Raw genomic sequence first — 18,368 nt, forward strand, 5'->3', positions numbered from 1 at the left:
GCTCCGGCTTTACCAGGCTTTGAGCATTTCCAGCAAGATTTGAAGATGCTAAATGACAAGAAAGTCTTTGTGGTGTATGTGAAAGGATGCACATAAAGGACAGTTTGAGACTCTTTCCCAAATTGAGACCCACTCCTTTCATGGTTTCGCTTCATGTTCTATTTACATATTACCTGTATTAGAGTTTAGTCCATGTGAGGGTTGTTACGGGTTAGCTTTGCAGTAGAGCACTTGCCTAGCACTTCCCAAGAATTACTAGCCGGGCGGTGGTATATAGCAAAAAAAAAAAAAAAAAAACAAAACAAAAAAAACAAAAAAAAAAATTACTTTAAAATATTTTAAGTTTTTTGTTTGTTTTTGAGACAGGGTTTCTCTATGTAGCCCTGGCTGTCCTGGAACTCTCTCTGTAGACCAGGCTGGCCTTGAACACAGAAATCCGCTTGCCTCTGCCTCCCAAGTGCTGGGATTAAAGGGGTGCACCACCACTGCCCGGCTTTCTTTCTTTCTTTTTTTTAACAGAGCTGAGGACTGAATCCAGGGCTCTACCATGGAGCTAAATCCCCAACCCCATATTTTAAGTTTTTATTGTTTCCGCCTGTGCTGGGATCTCATGGCAGTCCTCCTGTGTTGGTGACCTCCTAGATGCTAGAATTATAAGCATGAGCCAGCACACCACCGTGCATCAGTGTTTTGTCTGCTTGTATGTCAGTATGTGACGGTGTCATATCTTGGAGTTACAGACAATTGTAAGCTGCCATGTGGGTGCTGAGAATTGAAAATGGGTCCTTTGGAAGAGCAGCCAGTGTCCGTGCTTTAGCTGCTGAGACATCTTTCCAGCCCCATTAGCTATCTTTACATACTGGTTCTTCCTAAGGTGCCCAGGCTAGCCCTATCTATTGAGCTCAGATGAATCTTCTGCCTAAACCTTCCAAGTAACTAAAACTACTGGCAAGTTCCACTCACCTGCCTTTAATGAAGGTGTTTATTACTCGTGGGTTCTTTTTCTTTCTCCTCTCTTCTAGGGCTTTATGAATGCTAGGCAAGTACTCTTCCTTTAAGTTATACTCTGGCCCTCTGACTTTTTAGTTAAGTATTTGCCAAAGGCTGTCACCTATCTAGCCCAGTAGTAACTTTTATTCAGACGATCTGGAGAGGCCACATCCATTCCAGAAGGACATTGTTCTTCACTTTGGGGAAACTGATGTTCTAAAGACAACATATTCTTTTTAACCCCACCCTCCACTTTTTAAGTGAGAAATAACTAGAAAACCTGCCCCTTTGAAGGCAGCAGATTCTTATAGGCATTTTGATATTTACTGTAAGAAAGACTGGAAAAGGTACTCTACTTGCCTAGAATAGCTTTTACTATTTATATTTTGCCGTGTCTTGGTAGGAATTAAGGCAGTAATACATTTGCATAAATAAAATTAGAAGGTAGTTAATATAAAGAATGTGAGCTCGGCTTGGTTGTATATCCTGTAATCACAGTACTGATAAGGCTAGCCTGGTCTATATTGCAAGACCCTGTCTCAAAAGACCAAGGAGGTAGGCATAGGAGTATATGCCTATAGTACCAGAACTTGTGGGGTTAAAGGCAAGTGGATCAGGAAGGGGAGGGCAAGGTAATCCTCAGCTACTTATCAAGTTCAGGGCCAGACAGGTCTACGAGAGACTTTGTCTCCAAAACAGGGCAGGGAGGAAAACGAGGGGGACTGGTAGACAATTCATTTTTTATTCTGGGGATGATGGGGTCTTCCTTTCTGCTGCCTCCGGCTGTCAAGTAGCTGGGACGACAGGTACGGCTGCCACTGTACTTGTGTTCAGGGTTAGAATTTTTCTCAGCAAACAACAAAAAACATAAGAAACCAAAAACCTCTTGCTGCCTTCCCATAAGGGAGCTTTCCTTCAGCAAACCTTCGCTGTTCAGCTCAGTCTCCTCTCTCAAAAACAGCAGTAGCTCCGTAGTTCTGAGTGTGACACCTCCAGAGGAGGGGAAGAGATTGAGAAAGCTTGTTTTATTTTGGCCTTGTTCAGTTTCCCTTCCTGTTTGATTGGCATTCAGGTCCTGTGTACAAGAGAGGATGTCTGCAGGCGCTGGCCACTCTCTTCTACAGCTCTGCCCTTCAGACTGGAGAGAGAGCTGCTTCATTTCCACTGAGCTCTCTCCCTCATCCCATCGCAACACTTCACAAACTCTTGCTCGGCTTTTGTTCACTCTATTGGCAATAACTACCTGTATACCTTTACTGAGTTCTTTACGCTTTCCAGGCTGCTTTGTCACACTTTACTTTCTCTTTTGGAATACTAGGGAGCAAACCTAGGGTTTCATGTCAGGTAAGCAATCAGTCTCAGGCCCACACATTAGAAATAAAGGTCTAAGGTCACGACTGTAAGACCCCCGTGGGGTTTCCTGCCTTCGCTTTCCCAAGCATCTGTCATTTCAGTCCCTCCACAGGTTCTTAGCTCCTGTAAAAGTCCCTCCCCACAGGGTAGATTGTTTTCTCTCACCAGTTTCTCATCTTCAGAGACCTCAATTCAAATTCACAAATAGGCAAAAATTTCTAGTTATCAATACTTGACAGTTTTTCACAACAGTGTCTGTTCTCAAAATAGCCAACCAAAGATCTTTCTAGGTTCAAAGCAGAGGTGACAAGAGAACAAAGCCACACACAAAAGAATTAGAAAACTACTGGGCAGTGATGACACACGCCTGTAATCCCAGCACTTGGAGGCAGAGACAGGTGGATTTCTGAGTTTGATCGAGGCCAGCCTGGTCTACAGAGTGAGTTCCAGGACAGCCAGGGCTACACAGAGAAAGATAAATCCTGTCTCGAAAAACCAAAAAAACCAAAAAAAAAAAAAAAAATCTGGGGCTGGAGAAGTTATGAATACCCCATTCTTCAGGAGGACCCAGGTTCAATCCTCAGTATCTACATGGTGGTTAACCACCGTCCAGAACCACAGGTCTAGAGGATTCCATGCCACCTTCTGGCCTGATAACAGGCATGTATGTGGCACACAGGCAAGCATGCAGCCAAAATCCCATGGGCAGATGCAGGTGTGTCATTGTGAGTTCAAGGCCAGCCTGGCTTGCAGATCCAAGTTCTAGACAGCCAGGACTACACACACAGAAACTGTGTCTTGAAAAAACAAAATAAGAACACATTTTATTTTTTTGAGATAGGGTTTCTGTATGCAGCCCTAGGTATCCTGGACTTGTGGCCTAGGCTGTCCTCAGATCCACCTGCCTCTGCCTCCAAGTACAGAGATTAAAGGCAAACTGTCTACCACTGCCATGGTCATAAATCTTTTCTCTTGTTTTTTGAGATGGGGTTTCTGTGTAACAGCCCTGTGTAATTCACCACTACATCTGGTGATAAACAAAGAAAAAAAAAAAAAGGCCAGTTGGTGCTGGTGCATGTATTTGATCCCATCACTGGGGAGAAAGAGCCAGGCTTATCTCTGAAATCTCACCTGGTCTACAAAGTGAATTCCAGGACAGCCAATGGAAACCCTGGGGGGGGGGGGGGGCGGGAACCAACTTTTTTTTTTTTTTTTGGTTTTCCGAGACAGGGTTTCTCTCTATAGCCCTAGCTGTCCTGGAACTCACTCTGTAGACCAGGCTGGCCTCGAACTCAGAAATCCGCCTGCTTCTGCCTCCCAGAGTGCTAGGATTACAGGCGTGCGCCACCACACTTCTACCTGCCTTGAACATTTGGTATGGATCAGTATAACAAACATATTGTCTGGAGTCACAAGTCAAATTCAAATCCTAGTTTTCTCCATAACCAGCTCTATGACCCTGAACAAATGAATGAGTCCCAAGTCTTGAAAGGGAGGTGGGGCTAATACCCCCACGGAGTTGTCAAAGGATTAAAGAGCATATAGAGTGCCCAGTCCAGCCCAGAACACAAGTTCAAACACAGCAACCCATGTCTAAGGTCTTTGCACTCTTTCTCTAAGTCTCTGCACCCTCTCTGTCTTCCTTTTTGCCTCATGAGCAATTAGACCCACAGGCTTACCCAATACCAGTGTCAGATAAAAGAACTAGAGGGCAGACATGAAGGCATGCAGACTGTGGAAGAAACCAGCCGACACCAGTTCAAAGGGATAATCTCAGTGCTAGTTTTATGTTCCAGAATGTGGAATGAGAAGCAGTTACACCTCAGGAAAATTCCCAGTGCCCTTGGAGAATTGGCTGACCTGCTCTGACCTATAATGCCCTGTTTATCTGGCTGGCCAAAGAAAAGGGTAGACACCTTCAGCTTGGGAAGAGCCTTCAATTCTGCCTTCTAGGAGTGATGCGATGCCTCCAACCTTCTCCGTGGCCATCTAACAATGGTAAGAGTGGGCCTGACATCAGTTCATGTTCTCCAGATGTTAATTTTTGGGACCAAGTACAAAATCTTTGGATGGACCTCCACCACCACTGCTATGTCTCTCTGTCGTTTGGGAGCCAGAGAGGGGCTGCACCCCCAGAATGGTGCTAGCCTCTGGATCTGGTTTGCTGCGTTTGGCCAGGTCCTCATTGTGAGCCTTGCGGATGTGGCGGTAGAGGTCCCCTGACTGTGTATAGCTTCGGAGGCAATAACGGCACTCATAGGGTCGCTCACGTGTGTGCACTGTGGCATGTCGCCGGAGTGTATAAGAACATGAGAAAGTCTTTCCACACGTCTTGCAGGTGGGGACATCCTCTGTAAAATTCCCAAAGCTCCCCTGGGCTGCTTCATACTCAGAAGGAGGGTAGAGTGGCTCATGCAGGGCTGGTGGTGCAGGCAGGGGTGAGGTCACCAGCCCTCGATGATACTGCCCTGAACCCGGCAGCAGATGGTATGGTAGATGAGATTCTGGAGGCAGGAAGTGGTTACTTGGCCCCACCTCCTCTAGGCCTGTTGCTCCTGGCTCCTCAAAAGCCTCTGCCTGTGTAGGCTGACCCCCATACATTGCTCCTCCAGATGGGAACAGCCCTTCAGATCCCTGAGGCTGTTCATCTGACAAGTCAGTCTCCTCATCAGAGATCACAATAGCTTCTACTTTTACCTGAACCAGTTCAGCTTCAACTGGAGCTGGAGCCTGGGAGAGAATTGGGGCTGGGGCTGGGGCTGGGGCTGGGGGTGGGGCTGGCGCTGGGGGATAGAAGCCTTGCAGTGGTCCTCCAGTATCCCTTGGCTCCACCACCCTCAGGCTCTCGGGAACCACATCAAGAGGAGTCAAGGGCTCCACCGAAACTGCTGGAAGGCCAGAAGAGAAGTAGTTTACAGGAATGGTCTCTGTAGAGCTACTTGGACTGGCAAGAGAGACGGAGACATCCGTCACTGGTGGATGAGGTACCCGAAGATGTGATGAGTCAACTTCCATGCTTGGTTGTGTAGTGTCAGCCCCACCAGACACTGGCGGCTCATCTGCAGGATGAGCAGTGGGTACGGGGGTGGCCGGAGCCTTCCACTCCTCTTCACCCCATCGGGCTGACGTTTCAACAGATGCCAGTAAAGGCTGAGAGCCTCGGGAACTGCCTGACAAAAACTCCAAGCTAGCAGGGTTGGCTTCCTCTTCCTTCTTGGTACTGTCTGCCTCTGCCAGAGCTCGGGTTTGCAGCCGTTGCTTACAAACCTTAACAATGTCATTCATGTGCAAGTAGCTGGCAGCTGCCAGCACATCTTCTAGAGGAGTATCTCCCCTGAGGGCCAGCTGGCCAGCATACATAAAGTCCAAAAGCAATCCAAAGGCTGGGGCCGTGACAATCTCATTGTGAATACACACCAGATCCCTCTTGTCCAGTTCCCGCTCCTTGTAGAAGAGCTGAAAGAACGGGCTGCAGGAGGCCAGCACAGCCCGATGGGCCAAGAACTGGGTACTACCAACCATCACGGTGCAGTCACAAAGGAAACCCTGGGACCGTTGCTCCCGCAGGCTCTGGAGCAGCTGCTGACTGTGTTCTGGGAACTCCATAGCACCCCAAGGAGGGAAGGGTGCCCAAGAAAGTTCCCTACCACTGGCTCCCTGGGAAGAAAAGGACAGTGAATTAGGTAACTTCCACAGCAACCTCCACATCAACCCTTAAACAGAGTTGGCCACCTAAGGCCTCTGGCAACATGCCGCCCCCCACCCCCAACTATGTTTCAGTTAACTGCTCATCTTTTTCCACTGTCCCACCCAAAGACCTGTTGGCTCCGCCCCCTAAGCCTAACCTTAGGAATCTTCCCCATCCCTATTCGAAAAAGCCCTGTCCCCGGAAGTCCCGCCCCCTAACCAGCCTGCGCTTCCTCGATTCTCAGCCGGTGCCTTACAGTGACTCCTCCAACTAGGATTGTCTTGCGCCCAAGCTTTCCCGGGCGATGTCTTCACGCCCCAGTCCAGGAACTTCCTGCGCTTCTCCCTCTCGCATTCCAAGGCTAAGGATTCCCAACGTAGGAAACAGCAAAGAAAGCTGAGCCATCAACCACGACCTAGCAGCTACCAGGAGAGCTCCGCCCCTTCCCACCTCCGCTATCTTAATTGGCTCAAGCTTGGCCTCTCTTGTTGTGGATTGGTTCACTGTGCGCTAGGTAACAGACTTCTCCAAATGGTCAATCCCTGCCATCCCTCAGTCATCGAGGCTCACGATTGGTTGATGCTCATGTCCTAAACTTTTCTTCTTCATCCCGCCTTCTTCCCCCAAGAGACCTCAGGATTGGCTGAACTTCTTCACCTGTTTCCCGTAGGGAAATTACCGGTCTGGGTGGGGCAAGGGTGGGGCAAGGTTGGCACTGGCTTAGTGTATTGGGGAGTATGTGACCTGTTTCTGCTGCGGAGTGCCTAGAAGGAGAAATATAATAAAATGGTGTGATACCCTGTAGGCCCACGTCTAGATCAAGCTCTGCCGAAACAGTGGGCAGTAAGCCACACCTCTCAAAAGTGCAGATCACTCTTGCTGATGATCCAGTCCTCAAAAATTACAGGATGCGCCACTAGTTCCAGGCTCAGTAGTGGTGTTAGTAACTACCTGTACGTCTTACTATGAAGATGATGGACTGTTCTGTAGGCAAGTCCTAATAAGGACAGGAATGGGGCAGAGTTTAAGAATACTTGTGTTATTAAAATCTCTGATGGCTTAGCGGTTAAGAGCACTGACTGCAGCTGGGCGGTAGAGGCAGGCGGATTTCTGAGTTCGAGGCCAGCCTGGTCTACAGAGTGAGATCCAGGACAGCCAGGCCTATGCAGAGAAACCCTTGTTCGAAAAAAACCAAATCCACTGGAAGAGCATTCAATGCTCTTCCAGTGGTCCTGAGTTCAAATCCAGCAACCACATGGTGGCTCACACTATCGATGCTGTCTTCTGGTGTGTCTGAAGACAGCTACAATGTACTCAAATAAATCTTAAAAAAAGAAAAGAAAAGAAATCTCTTCTCTATGGGGACTGGAAGAGGGGCTGCGATCAGGATGTAAAGTCAATAAATAGAGAAAAAAAATCTCTTCTTTAAGGTCCCAATAATAAACCATGGTACTATGCACTAAAGTTCTCTCTTGGGTCCCAGAGAATTTATTGGGCTTACTTACAGGAGTGTGGGTGAACCACTTCAGAAGTCCCAGCTGAAGTGTTTACCCTGCATGCCGTTCCTGTAGTTGTATAGATGGAGCTTCCTCCCCTAGTCATTCTCCACCTATACAGTGCTGGGTGTGTATGTATACACACACACACACACACACACACACACACACACACACACACGGCCCTGGAGATCCTGGTGTCATGTGCAGTTAGGGAAGAATTGTAATCAACTGGTTGAGGGACGTGACTGGATACTAAAGTGAGGGTCCCATGGCCCTCCACAGCCTGGGAAAGCCAATAGTCAACAGCAAGCACAGCTGAGATGATCTTCTGCCTTGCAGACCCAGCTAAAGTCCTGAGGATGATGGGAGTTTGCCTCCGAAGATAGTTCTGTATGGTCCTATAATACACATGTGGTTGTGCAGGTCTGCAATACATTCAGGAGGTAGAAGACAGTGCATTAGCACTTCAAGCCAGCCGGAACAACAAAGTTCCTGGACAGCCTGGACAGCATAAAACCCAGGTGTAGGTGGTTTGCTCTTTTAATCCCAGCAATTGGGAAACAGAGGCAGGCAGATCTCTGAGAGTTTCCAGTCAATAGGGTGCAATCTAGGCTGCCAGGGACCAGTTCCAGGACTAGAACTTTATGTGTTTGTTTTTTCAACTTAGCGACTTCCTGTTTGCTTGAGAAGATTTGCCCATGTAGCACCGGTTGTCCTGGAACTTGGAGAGCTCCTGCTGACACCTCACTGGCTGGAACTGTAGGCAGGTCAACCATGACTAATACTGAAGAAGCTGAAGAAAACTTTCCCTTCCCCATCTTTTCTTTTCTTTTCTTTTTTTTTTTTTTTTGGATTTGTTTTTTTTTCAAGACAGGGTTTCTCTGTATAGCCCTGGCTGTCCTGGAACTCATTCTGTAGAACAGGCTGGCCTCAAACTCAGAAATCTGCCTTCCTCTGCCTCCCAAATGCTGGCATTAAAGGCGTGAGCCACCACCGCCAGGCTCTTTCCTTCCTTCCTTCCTTCCTCTCTCTCTCTCTCTCTCTCTCTCTCTCTCTCTCTCTCTCTCTCTCTCTCTCTCTCTTTTTAAACAACAGACCCTCACTTAGCACAGATTGTCCTCACATTTGCTCATGTAGCCAAGGATGACCTAACACTCCTGATCTCCTCTCTACTATCTGAGTCCTGGAATTTGGGGTGTTCATCAACAGGAACAACCTGAATAAAATTTTCTGAGTCTGTAGATGCCCAGAGGAAAGGGCTGTAAAGTATAGTGATCCCTGTCTTTTGTCTACCCTAATTTAAATGCAAATTATAACAAAGTCTTCAGGAGCGTGTATATACCCTGTCACTTCACACTAAACACTGTCTTGTGACATGAAGTTCCAGGTGTAACTTTAATTTTTCCAAATGCTTATGTTCTTAAACACTTTGACCTCTCTTGCAGCCTACCACCCAGCAGAGGGAGTGGAAAGAAAGGCTACAGGGGAAGTGGACCTGGTTAGAAAGGTTCTCTGGAGCAACTTCCATCTGTGTTGTCTAGAAATCAGCAGTTTAGTTCACAGGTGAGCAGTGGCAGCTGGATCCACTTGCAAACACATCGTGAATACACCGTAAGTCCAGTTTGAGAGAGTCAGGACAGTAAATATGAATCAGCAACAGAGGAACGACCTAGCAGACAGCCAGATCTCAGCCTCGGCAGAAGTCAGCAGGAAGGGCCAGGAGGAACATCAGGAAAAGTTCTAGGCTGTGCCTCTCTCAGGGATGAGATCAGCAGACTTGAGAGCCACAAGCCAGCGTTGTGTAACCAGCTCTAGAAGCAAGCCTAGTTCAGCCTCTGTCACTGACCATTGAGTCCCATTTATACTCTCTCCAAATACCACGTTCTCCATGGGAGTCTGTCTCCATTGACATCACTCTGGCAATCAGCCCGAGTCTGAAGAAGCAGCAAGAAACTGCAGTATGCTATCATAAGTTTTTTGGTGTGTTTCTCCCTATGGAGTCCGATAAATGCAGCTCAATTATTCAATGTAAGGCAGACCAATACATGCCTGTTGTTAGCAAAGAATCCTTCATCACGTTTCCTTTCATGTGATTGCTTTAGCAGAACATCCTCTTTCCTGTGTCTGCTTCAGCTAAATGTTCCTTCATGAGTCTGCCTTAGTCTTTTACCTGTGTCCACTTCAGGAACAACTCTCCTTCACATATCTGCTTCAGCAAAACACCTTCTAGTACAACTGTCAACCCTTAAGCTTCCAATTCCCCCAGGACTTCAAAAACAAAGGCAAGAGAATTGTTAAAAGTTCAAGGCAGCTGGGCAGTGGTGGCACATGCCTTTAAACCCAGCACTTGGGAAGCAGATGTAGGCGGATTTCTGAGTTCGAGGCCAGCCAGGCCTACAGAGTGAGTTCCAGGGCAGTCAGGGCTATACAGAGTGTAGTGGCTATTCCTGGTAGTCAACTTGACTATATCTGGAATGAACTAAAATCCAGAATTGGAAGACTTACCTATGATCCTAATCTGGAGGCTGAGAGATAGTTTCTGACCTGGATCTTGGCTTGGAGATCTTGAGGCATAGTGGCTATGAACTCTAGATTAAGACAGGGAGATCTCTGAGTTCAATGTCATCTGGGACAAAGCAAGTCCCAGATCTAGGTGTGGTGGCACATACCTTTAATGTGGGCCACACCCTCTGCTGGAGACCCACATAAGGACATTGGAAGAAGGAAGACTCACTCACTCTACCTTGCCTGCTTGCCTCCTGGGACTGAGCAACTGCTAGAAAATTTTTTTTTTGGACTTTTTTTTTTTTTTTTTGAGAAAGGGTTTCTCTGTATAGCCCTGGCTGTCCTGGAACTCACTTTGTAGACCAGGCTGGCCTCAAACTCAGAAATCCACCTGCCTCTGCCTCCCAGAGTGCTGGGATTACAGGCACACACCACCACAGCCCGGCTTTTTTTGTTTTTTCAAGACAGAGTTTCTCTGTATAGCCCTGGCTGTCCTGGAACTCACTCTGTAGACCAAGCTGCCTCTGCCTCCCAAGTGCTGGGATTAAAGGCATGCACCACCACTGCCCGGCTAACTGCTAGATCCTTGGACTTCCATCCACAGCTGCTGCTGACCATTGTTGGAGAGTAGGACTATAGACTGTAAGTCCTCAACAAATTCCCTTACTATATAGAAACTACCCATATGTTCTGTGACTCTAGAGAACCCTGTCTCAAAAAACAAAAACATAAAACAAACAAAAAAATTGGATGCTGGGATTCAAACTCATGACCTTTGGAAGAGCAGTCAGTGCTCTTACCCGCTGAGCCATCTCTCCAGCCCCTTATTTTGTTTTTAAAGACAGTTTTTTTTTTTTAATGTACCCCTGGCTATACATGCTGTAGACCAAACTGGCCTTGAACTCGGAGATTCACCTGCCTTTGGCTCCTGAATGTTTGAATTTAAGGAATGTGCCACCACTTCCAAGTGATTTTTTTCCCCCAGAGACAGGCGCGCACCACCACCACCACCTGGCTGTGATTTCTTTTTAATTATGTGAACTTAATAATGTCTGCTATATGTGTGTGAGTATGATCCCAAGAGTGCTGTACCTTCTGAGGCTGAGAGGATTTCAGGTCCCCTTAGAGCTGGAGCTGTGAATCCTCAGCTGCAGGTGTTAGTAACTGAACTCAGGTCCTCTGCGAGAACTTTATTTTTATTTATATGTAAAAACTTTTATTTTTATTTTATATGTGAGTGTTCCAGCTGCAACTATGTCTGTTTACCACAAGGGTTCAGTATCCATGGAGGCCAGAGAGGGCACTGGATCCCCTTGGATTGAAATATAGATAGTTGGGTCACCATGTTTGTGCCAGGAATCAAACCTGGATCCTTTGGGAGAACAACCATTGATTTTAACTGTTGAGCAACCTCCCCAACTACCTAACCTTTATTTTTATTTTACAAGCATGTATGTTCTGCCTGCATGTATGTCTGTGTACCACTAACATGCAGTGCCGAAAGAAGCCAGGAGAGGGTGTCAGTTCTCCCTGAACTGGAGTTACAGATAAGATTGTGAGCTACCCTGTGGGTGCTAGGAATCAAATCCTGGACCTTTGCAAGAGCAGCAAGTGCTTTTAAGGTCTGAGCTATTTCTTCAGCCCCCAAAATAAAAAAAGAAAAATTTTGTTTTTTCTTTTTCTTCCTTCCTTCCTTCCTTCCTTCCTTCCTTTCTTTTTTTTTTTCTTTCTTTCTTTCTTTCTTTCTTTCTTTCTTTCTTTCTTTCTTTCTTTCTTTCTTTCTTTCTTTCTTTCTTTCTTTCTTTCTTTCTTTTTTTTTTGGTTTTTTCGAGACAGGGTTTCTCTGTGTAGCTCTGGCTGTCCTGGAACTCAGTCAGTAGACCAGGCTGGCCTCAAACTCAGAAATCTGCCTGTGTCTGCCTCCCAAGTGCTGGGATTAAAGGCGTGTGCCACCACCACCCAGCTGTTATGGTCTTTTCGAGACAGGGTTTCTCACTCTGTAGACCAGACTGGCCTCGAACTCAAAAAAAAATTTTTTTTTTATTTTTAATGTGTACAAATGTTTTACAGGGTTTGTGTACATAGCCCTGGTTATCTTGGAACTCACTTTGTAGATGTGGCTTGGCCTTGAATTTAGAGATCTGTCTTCCATGGCTGGGTTTAAGGGCATGTGGCAACAAGCCAGACCTTTAATAAATAACCCGCTTTTTTTCTTCTTCTTTTTTTTTTTTTTTTTTTTTTTTTTTTTTTAGGTTTTACAGAGACTGGGTTTTTCTGTGCAATTCTGTCGGTCCCAGAACTTGCTACAAGTAGGTTGGGAGTGAGAGCGCTGAGGGGCGGGGCTTCATGTATCCCCGCCCAGGACGTTAAGGCTCAAGCTGATCTACGGAAGCGACCGCGAAGAAGTGGTGGGACTTCTGCAAGTGCTTCCGGCGAGGTCCCTGCGTGGGGAGTCCTGGGCGCTGCGGTCCAAGCTTCTGCAGAAGATGTTTTATCACGTGAGCTGGACGCAGGGTAGTGGTGAAGGCAGACACGGGAGGATCCTGGAGGCCGAGAAGGGCCAACTGGTCGCCTCCTGTCCTCAGTGTGGCTGGCAGAGTCTCCATCTTCCTTTCTCTGCAGATTTCCCTGGAGCACGAGATCCTCCTGCACCCGCGCTACTTCGGTCCAAACTTGCTCAACACGGTGAAGCAGAAGCTGTTCACCGAGGTGGAGGGGACCTGCACTGGGAAGTGAGTTTCTGATTCACAGTGTCGTTAGTCTGTGACCTCTACTTAACTCCTGTCACTTTTTCTGAGAAACTCCATCACCCCTCCGGGCACCTGAAGCAGCCAGTTTTTGCCTGTTTTGGACCCTCTGAAAAGTTATTAAACAACATTTTCTTACCCTATGTGAGAGCAGACCGTTATTATGCAAATGTTTTTGGGTTTCGAGATGGCCTCACGATGTGGACCAAGCTGGGCTCTAATTCAGAGATCTGCCTGCACTAAGTGCTTGAGATTAAAGGCTTTCGTCAAAATTCTCTGTTTGTGGTTTTTGAAAGACTTGTTTCACCTTTGACCCTGGCAAGTCTTCCTGCCTTAGCCTACACTGTACTGAGAGAATCGGTGTATTTCAGCATATCTGGGCCGTCTTGGGCGTTTACTGTACAATTATGAGAGCATCATTTAGAGTTCTAGATTCAGGTACTAATCTTTGTCCTGTCTCTTGGTCATTTAGCCATCTGAGCAGAGGGTCTGTCACACACAGGGACGCCTGTGGCTGGTGACTTTTTAGAGGCGTCTTCACATACAGTAGCTGTCTTCTTTCATTTTTCTTGCAGATATGGCTTCGTAATTGCTGTCACCACCATCGACAATATTGGTGCTGGTGTGATCCAGCCAGGCCGAGGTTTTGTTCTTTATCCGGTGAAATACAAAGCTATTGTTTTCCGGCCCTTTAAGGGTGAAGTGGTGGATGCTGTGGTCACTCAGGTCAACAAGGTAAGAGTATTATTCATTCAACGGTTATAGGGTATTTCCTAAGGTGTGGGTTCAGTCCCCAGTCCACTTAGTAGTTGCCTTAACTCTTTTGTTGTTAAGATTTATTTTATTGGCCGGGCAGTGGTGGCACATGCCTTTAATCCCAGCACTTGGGAGGCAGAGGCAGGTGTATTTCTGAGTTCGAGGCCAGCCTGATCTACAGAATGAGTTCCAAGATAGCCAGGGCTACACAGAGAAACCCTGTCTTGAAAACCGGAAAAAAAAAAAAAGTATATTTTATCTTACTTTTGGTTTTTCAAGGCAGGGTTTCACTGTGTAACCCTGGCTGTACTGGAACTCACCCCATAGACTAAACTAACCTTGAACTCAAGGCATCTACCTACCTCTGCTTCCTGAGTGCCCGTATTAAAGACACCCAGCACATTTTTTCATTTTTAGCTATGTGTACTTGTGTGTTATCTCGTGTGAGTGGGAGCCCGTGAGTTCTGTACCCTCTGAGGCTTTAAGAGGGTTTCAGGTTCTCTTGTAGCTGGAGTCAGGAGACCCTGGATGTGCATGCTAGGAACTGGATTCAGGTCCTCTGCAAGCACTGTTGTGCACTCTTAGTTATTTAGCCATCTCTTCAGTCCCTTGGGTCACTTTTTGGTTCTTCACGTTCCTTACCAGTCAAGTAATATTTCCAGTTTAACTTACGGGGAGCAGGGGGGGCGTGGAGGGGGGTGTCTTCTGAATTAACATCAACAGCCATGCTACAATAGACGCCCAAATTGACTGAGGAGTTACTGTTGACTGATAGATAAATGCAAACTAAACCCCCCCCTCCCGACTTTTTCTTTCTCCACTCTCCTCTCCAGACCTGAAGATCAAACCCAGGGTCTCACAATTCAGCTAAATTTCCAAGCCCAAGACCTTTATTTGTTTGCTTTTATGTTTTGAAACAGGGTCTCACTATGTAGCCATGGCTGGCCTTGAACTCACTTTGTAGATCAGGCTAGCCTTAAACACATGGATTTGCCTGCCTCTGTGTCCCAAGTGGTAGGATTGAAGGCTTTTGCCACCATGCCTGCCTTTTTTTTTTTTTTAAATGTATATGGATGTTTGGTTTTGTCTGCATGTATGTTTGTGTACCACATGTGTGCTTGGTGTCCAGAGGGTGCTGGATCTCCTAGAACAGGAATGAACAGAAAGCTGTAAACTGCTTTGCACATTCTGGGAACCAAGCCTGATTCCTTTGGAAGAGCCAACTAGTTTTCTCAACCACTTGGGTCATTGTTCTAGCTCTCTCTCCCCAGCTCTTTTGAAAATAAAAGCTGAGGTGGGAAGGCCTGGTCTGATGTTTCAGGCCTGTGATTCTTGCACCTGGGAAGCTGAGGTAGGACTGATGTAAGTAGTAAGCTGCCGTGGGCTGTGGAGGGAGATTGGTCTCAAACAAAAAGTAAGTATCTGGGATATTGTTTGGTGGGTACAGTGTTTCCTGTGCAAGCATCAGGACCTGAGTTCTGAACCCCAGCACCTTTATAAAAATCCATCCCTAGTAATAGAAGCCTGTAATCCTCTCAGGAGGATGGGATGGCTCACAAGTTCAAGGCCTGCCTGGGCTATATAAAGTAAATGCAAGGTTAGGTCATATAATTTAGTGATGCCCTGTCTTAAACTTAAAAGCTAAGGGTTATAGCTCAGTGGTTTAGAGCACCTGCTGGTAGTGTAGCACCTGGGCTTGACTCCCAGCACCCACATAGCTACTCACAATCTTTTTTTTTTTTTATTCGATATATTTTTTATTTACATTTCAAATGATTTCCCCTTTTCTGGCTCCCCACTCCCCAAAAGTCCCATAAGCCCTCTTCCCTCCCCCTGTTCCCCCATCCACCCCTTCCCACTTCCCTGTTCTGGTTTTGCCCTATACTGCTGCACTGAGCCTTTCCAGAACCAGGAGCCATTCCTCCGTTCTTTTTGGACATCATTTGATATGGCTTACAAGCTTCTGTAACTCCTAATTCTGCAGGGTCCCAACACCCTCTTCTGGCTTCTGCACAGGCACATGTGAGGGCAGAATACTCTCACACATAAAAATGAAGACTACAGATGTAAAGACATGAAAGATTTCAGAGAGAAATGAAAACAAATACAACAATCTAGACTGTTACAAAACATGAATACTGTGATTAGAAATCGGATAAAGATGCTTCAAGGCTTTTGAAGCAGGATCATTCATTTCCCTTCTAGGTTGGACTTTTCACAGAGATTGGGCCCATGTCTTGCTTCATCTCTCGACACGTAAGTCTAGATGGACATCCTGGGAGGAGCCAAGGAAGAGAGCCCGACCAGGACTATCACCTGCTGAGTCAGCCGTTTGAAGTGCTAACCTTTGTGTCAATTTCCTTCTAGTCCATCCCTTCAGAGATGGAGTTTGATCCAAATTCAAACCCCCCTTGTTATAAGACCATGGATGAGGTGAGCAAGTGAGGAGGAGGCGCCAAGGGGTGGGGCTAAGCCATGCTGAGAGCGGGCCTGAGTCTGCCCGACTTGACCACACGGTCTTCCTTTCCTCAGGACATTGTGATTCAGCAGGACGACGAGATACGCTTGAAGATCGTAGGGACGCGTGTAGACAAGAATGACATCGTGAGTTTCTTGCTTGACTTTTCTTGCCTGCAGCCCAGACTGGCCTGTGACTCTTGAGTCTCCTGCCTCAGCCTCCTAAGTAGTAGGATTATAAACCGACCAGTGTCATCATTTGCAGCTAAGAGCTGTGGATTTCTCTTTCCTTTTTTAGAATGTCACTATTTTAGTGATTTGTAAAATTGTATTATTTATGTGGGTGAGAGTTGGGCACGCACACTCACCACAGGGTGACATTCAGACAGCTTTCAGGGTCTCCTGCTGCTATGGATTTTGGGGGTGGAGGTCAGGTCATCAGGGTTGTGTAGCAAGCTCTTTTATCTGCACTGTTGCTGGCCTCTTGCCATCCACAGTTATTGGGGTTCTGTGCTCTTTGTCCATGAGGAGGGAATGGATGACCGAAGCCTTGGAATCGGGTGGGGCCTCGCCTCACCTCACCTTCCTCTTTCCTCCCACAGTTTGCTATTGGTTCTCTGATGGACGATTACTTGGGTGAGTGCCTGACCCTGGCGCTGGGACTATTCCCCAAGGAAGGGAAGTGCTTCTTGGAGAGGGGATGGCTGTAGGATTTATGTCCCAGTCAGACATAAGTTCTCATTCAAAGTCCAAGATACCTGTCCTTGGGGTGGGAAATATTTGGCTTTTGGCTGCCTGGGAACTCAGTGTCTAACTGATATGTTCTTTCCTGATTTCATAGGACTCGTGAGCTGAGTGAGGGAGCCTCCAGCTTGCTTTGGTCCTGGTTTAGAAAGTGTGACTTTCCGACTTGAGTTCAGCACCAACTTGACTTTCCTACCAGAGGTTCAGTCTGGCCGCTGGTAGGGAGGCAAGGAAGGTTCCTCGCCCCTGGCTGTTTCTTCCAGCTGAGTTGAGCTCTCAGACTTTATTCTGTGCTCTGACCACAAACATGTTGTCCTTGGTTCTCATGGTAATGTTGTCTTCTCTTGGTAGGAATTAAAGCTGTTTATTTATTTTATTTTTGATTTGGTTTTATGGTTTTTTTTTTTTTTTTAAGATTTATTTATTGGGCTGGAGTGATGGCTTAGAGGTTAAGATCACTGACTCCTCTTCCAGAGGTCCTGAGTTCAAGCCACATGGTGACTCACAGCCATCTGTAATGAGGTCTGGTGCCCTCTTCTGGCATATATGCAGGCAGAACACTGCACATAGTAAATAAATAATCTTTTTTTTTTAAAGGTGTTTTATTTTAAGTATGAGTGCACTGAAACTGTCTTCAGACACACCAGACGAGGACAAGAGATCCCATTAGAGATGGTTGTGAGCCACTTTATATTAGGCTTTCTATTCCTGCACAAAACATCAGGACCAAGAAGCAAGTTGTGGGGGGAAAGAAGTTTTTCAGCTCATGTTTCCACACTGCTGTTCATCACCAAAGGAAGTCAGGACTGGAACTCAAGCAGGTCAGGAAGCAGAAGCTGACACAGAGGCCATGGAAGGATATTACTTACTGGATTGCTTCCCCTGGCTTGCTCAGCTTGTTTTCTTATAGAGCCTAGGAAAAACAGCCCAGGGATGGCACCACCCACCATGGACCCTCCCACCCTTGATCACTAATTGAGAAAATGCCTTACAGCTGGATCTCATGGAGGCATTTCCTCAAGGGAGGCTCCTCTCTGTGATAGCTCCAGCTTAGGTCGAGTTGGCACACGAAATTAGCCAGTACAGCCACCATGTGGTTGCTGGGAATTGAGGACCTCTGGAAGAGCTGTCAGTGCTCATAACTGCTGAACCATCCTTCCAGGTCCTGTTTTTGTTTTTTGTCTTGTTTTCGAGACAGGGTTTCTCTGAATAGCCCTGGCTGTTCTGGAACTTTGTCTTTAGATCAGGCTGGCCTTGAACCCAGAGATAAGCCTGCCTCTGCCTCCTGAGTGTTGGGATTAAAGTTGTGTACCATCAGCGCCCAGCTGGAACAAGAACTTTATTATCTTTAATATCCTTGTTTGTTTGCTTTTGAGATAGGTTCTCATATAATCTATGCTAGCTTTCAATCCCTGGGTATTCTAGGCTGGCTTTGAATTCCTGCTCCTTCTGTATCCACCTTCCAAGTGTGAAGATTGCAGGTGGGTGCCACCATTCCTGTTTTTTCTTTCTGTAAGGGCCATGTGGCCAGTTGCTCAAGGATTACATCTTCCATAATATGGCCCCGGGGTTAATTGTGTTGATTGGTTTTTTTGGATTTGTGTTTTTGTTAATTGTGTTGAATTTGAG

The 18,368-nt window shown here is 46.6% G+C and overlaps 2 protein-coding genes across 2 annotated transcripts; one reads left to right on the forward strand and one right to left on the reverse strand.

The window, feature by feature from the left end:
- Positions 1 to 4,101: 4,101 nt before the first annotated feature.
- On the reverse strand, positions 4,102 to 6,484 carry Zbtb3 (zinc finger and BTB domain containing 3). The gene is made up of 2 exons (XM_052190437.1): positions 6,288 to 6,484; positions 4,102 to 6,000 (listed from the first exon to the last, which is right to left on the reverse strand). The coding sequence occupies exon 2, from the start codon at positions 5,947 to 5,949 to the stop codon at positions 4,381 to 4,383; it is 1,569 nt and encodes a 522-aa protein (XP_052046397.1). The 5' UTR covers positions 5,950 to 6,000; positions 6,288 to 6,484; the 3' UTR covers positions 4,102 to 4,380.
- Positions 6,485 to 12,415: 5,931 nt separating this feature from the next.
- On the forward strand, positions 12,416 to 17,115 carry Polr2g (RNA polymerase II subunit G). Its single transcript, XM_052190529.1, has 8 exons — positions 12,416 to 12,533; positions 12,658 to 12,767; positions 13,358 to 13,517; positions 15,744 to 15,794; positions 15,906 to 15,971; positions 16,071 to 16,142; positions 16,598 to 16,631; positions 16,837 to 17,115. The coding sequence occupies exons 1-8, from the start codon at positions 12,522 to 12,524 to the stop codon at positions 16,848 to 16,850; spliced, it is 519 nt and encodes a 172-aa protein (XP_052046489.1). The 5' UTR covers positions 12,416 to 12,521; the 3' UTR covers positions 16,851 to 17,115.
- The last annotated feature ends 1,253 nt before the right edge of the window (positions 17,116 to 18,368 follow it).

Source organism: Apodemus sylvaticus, chromosome 1, assembly GCF_947179515.1.
Source record: "Apodemus sylvaticus chromosome 1, mApoSyl1.1, whole genome shotgun sequence".
Classification (NCBI taxonomy): domain Eukaryota; kingdom Metazoa; phylum Chordata; class Mammalia; order Rodentia; family Muridae; genus Apodemus; species Apodemus sylvaticus.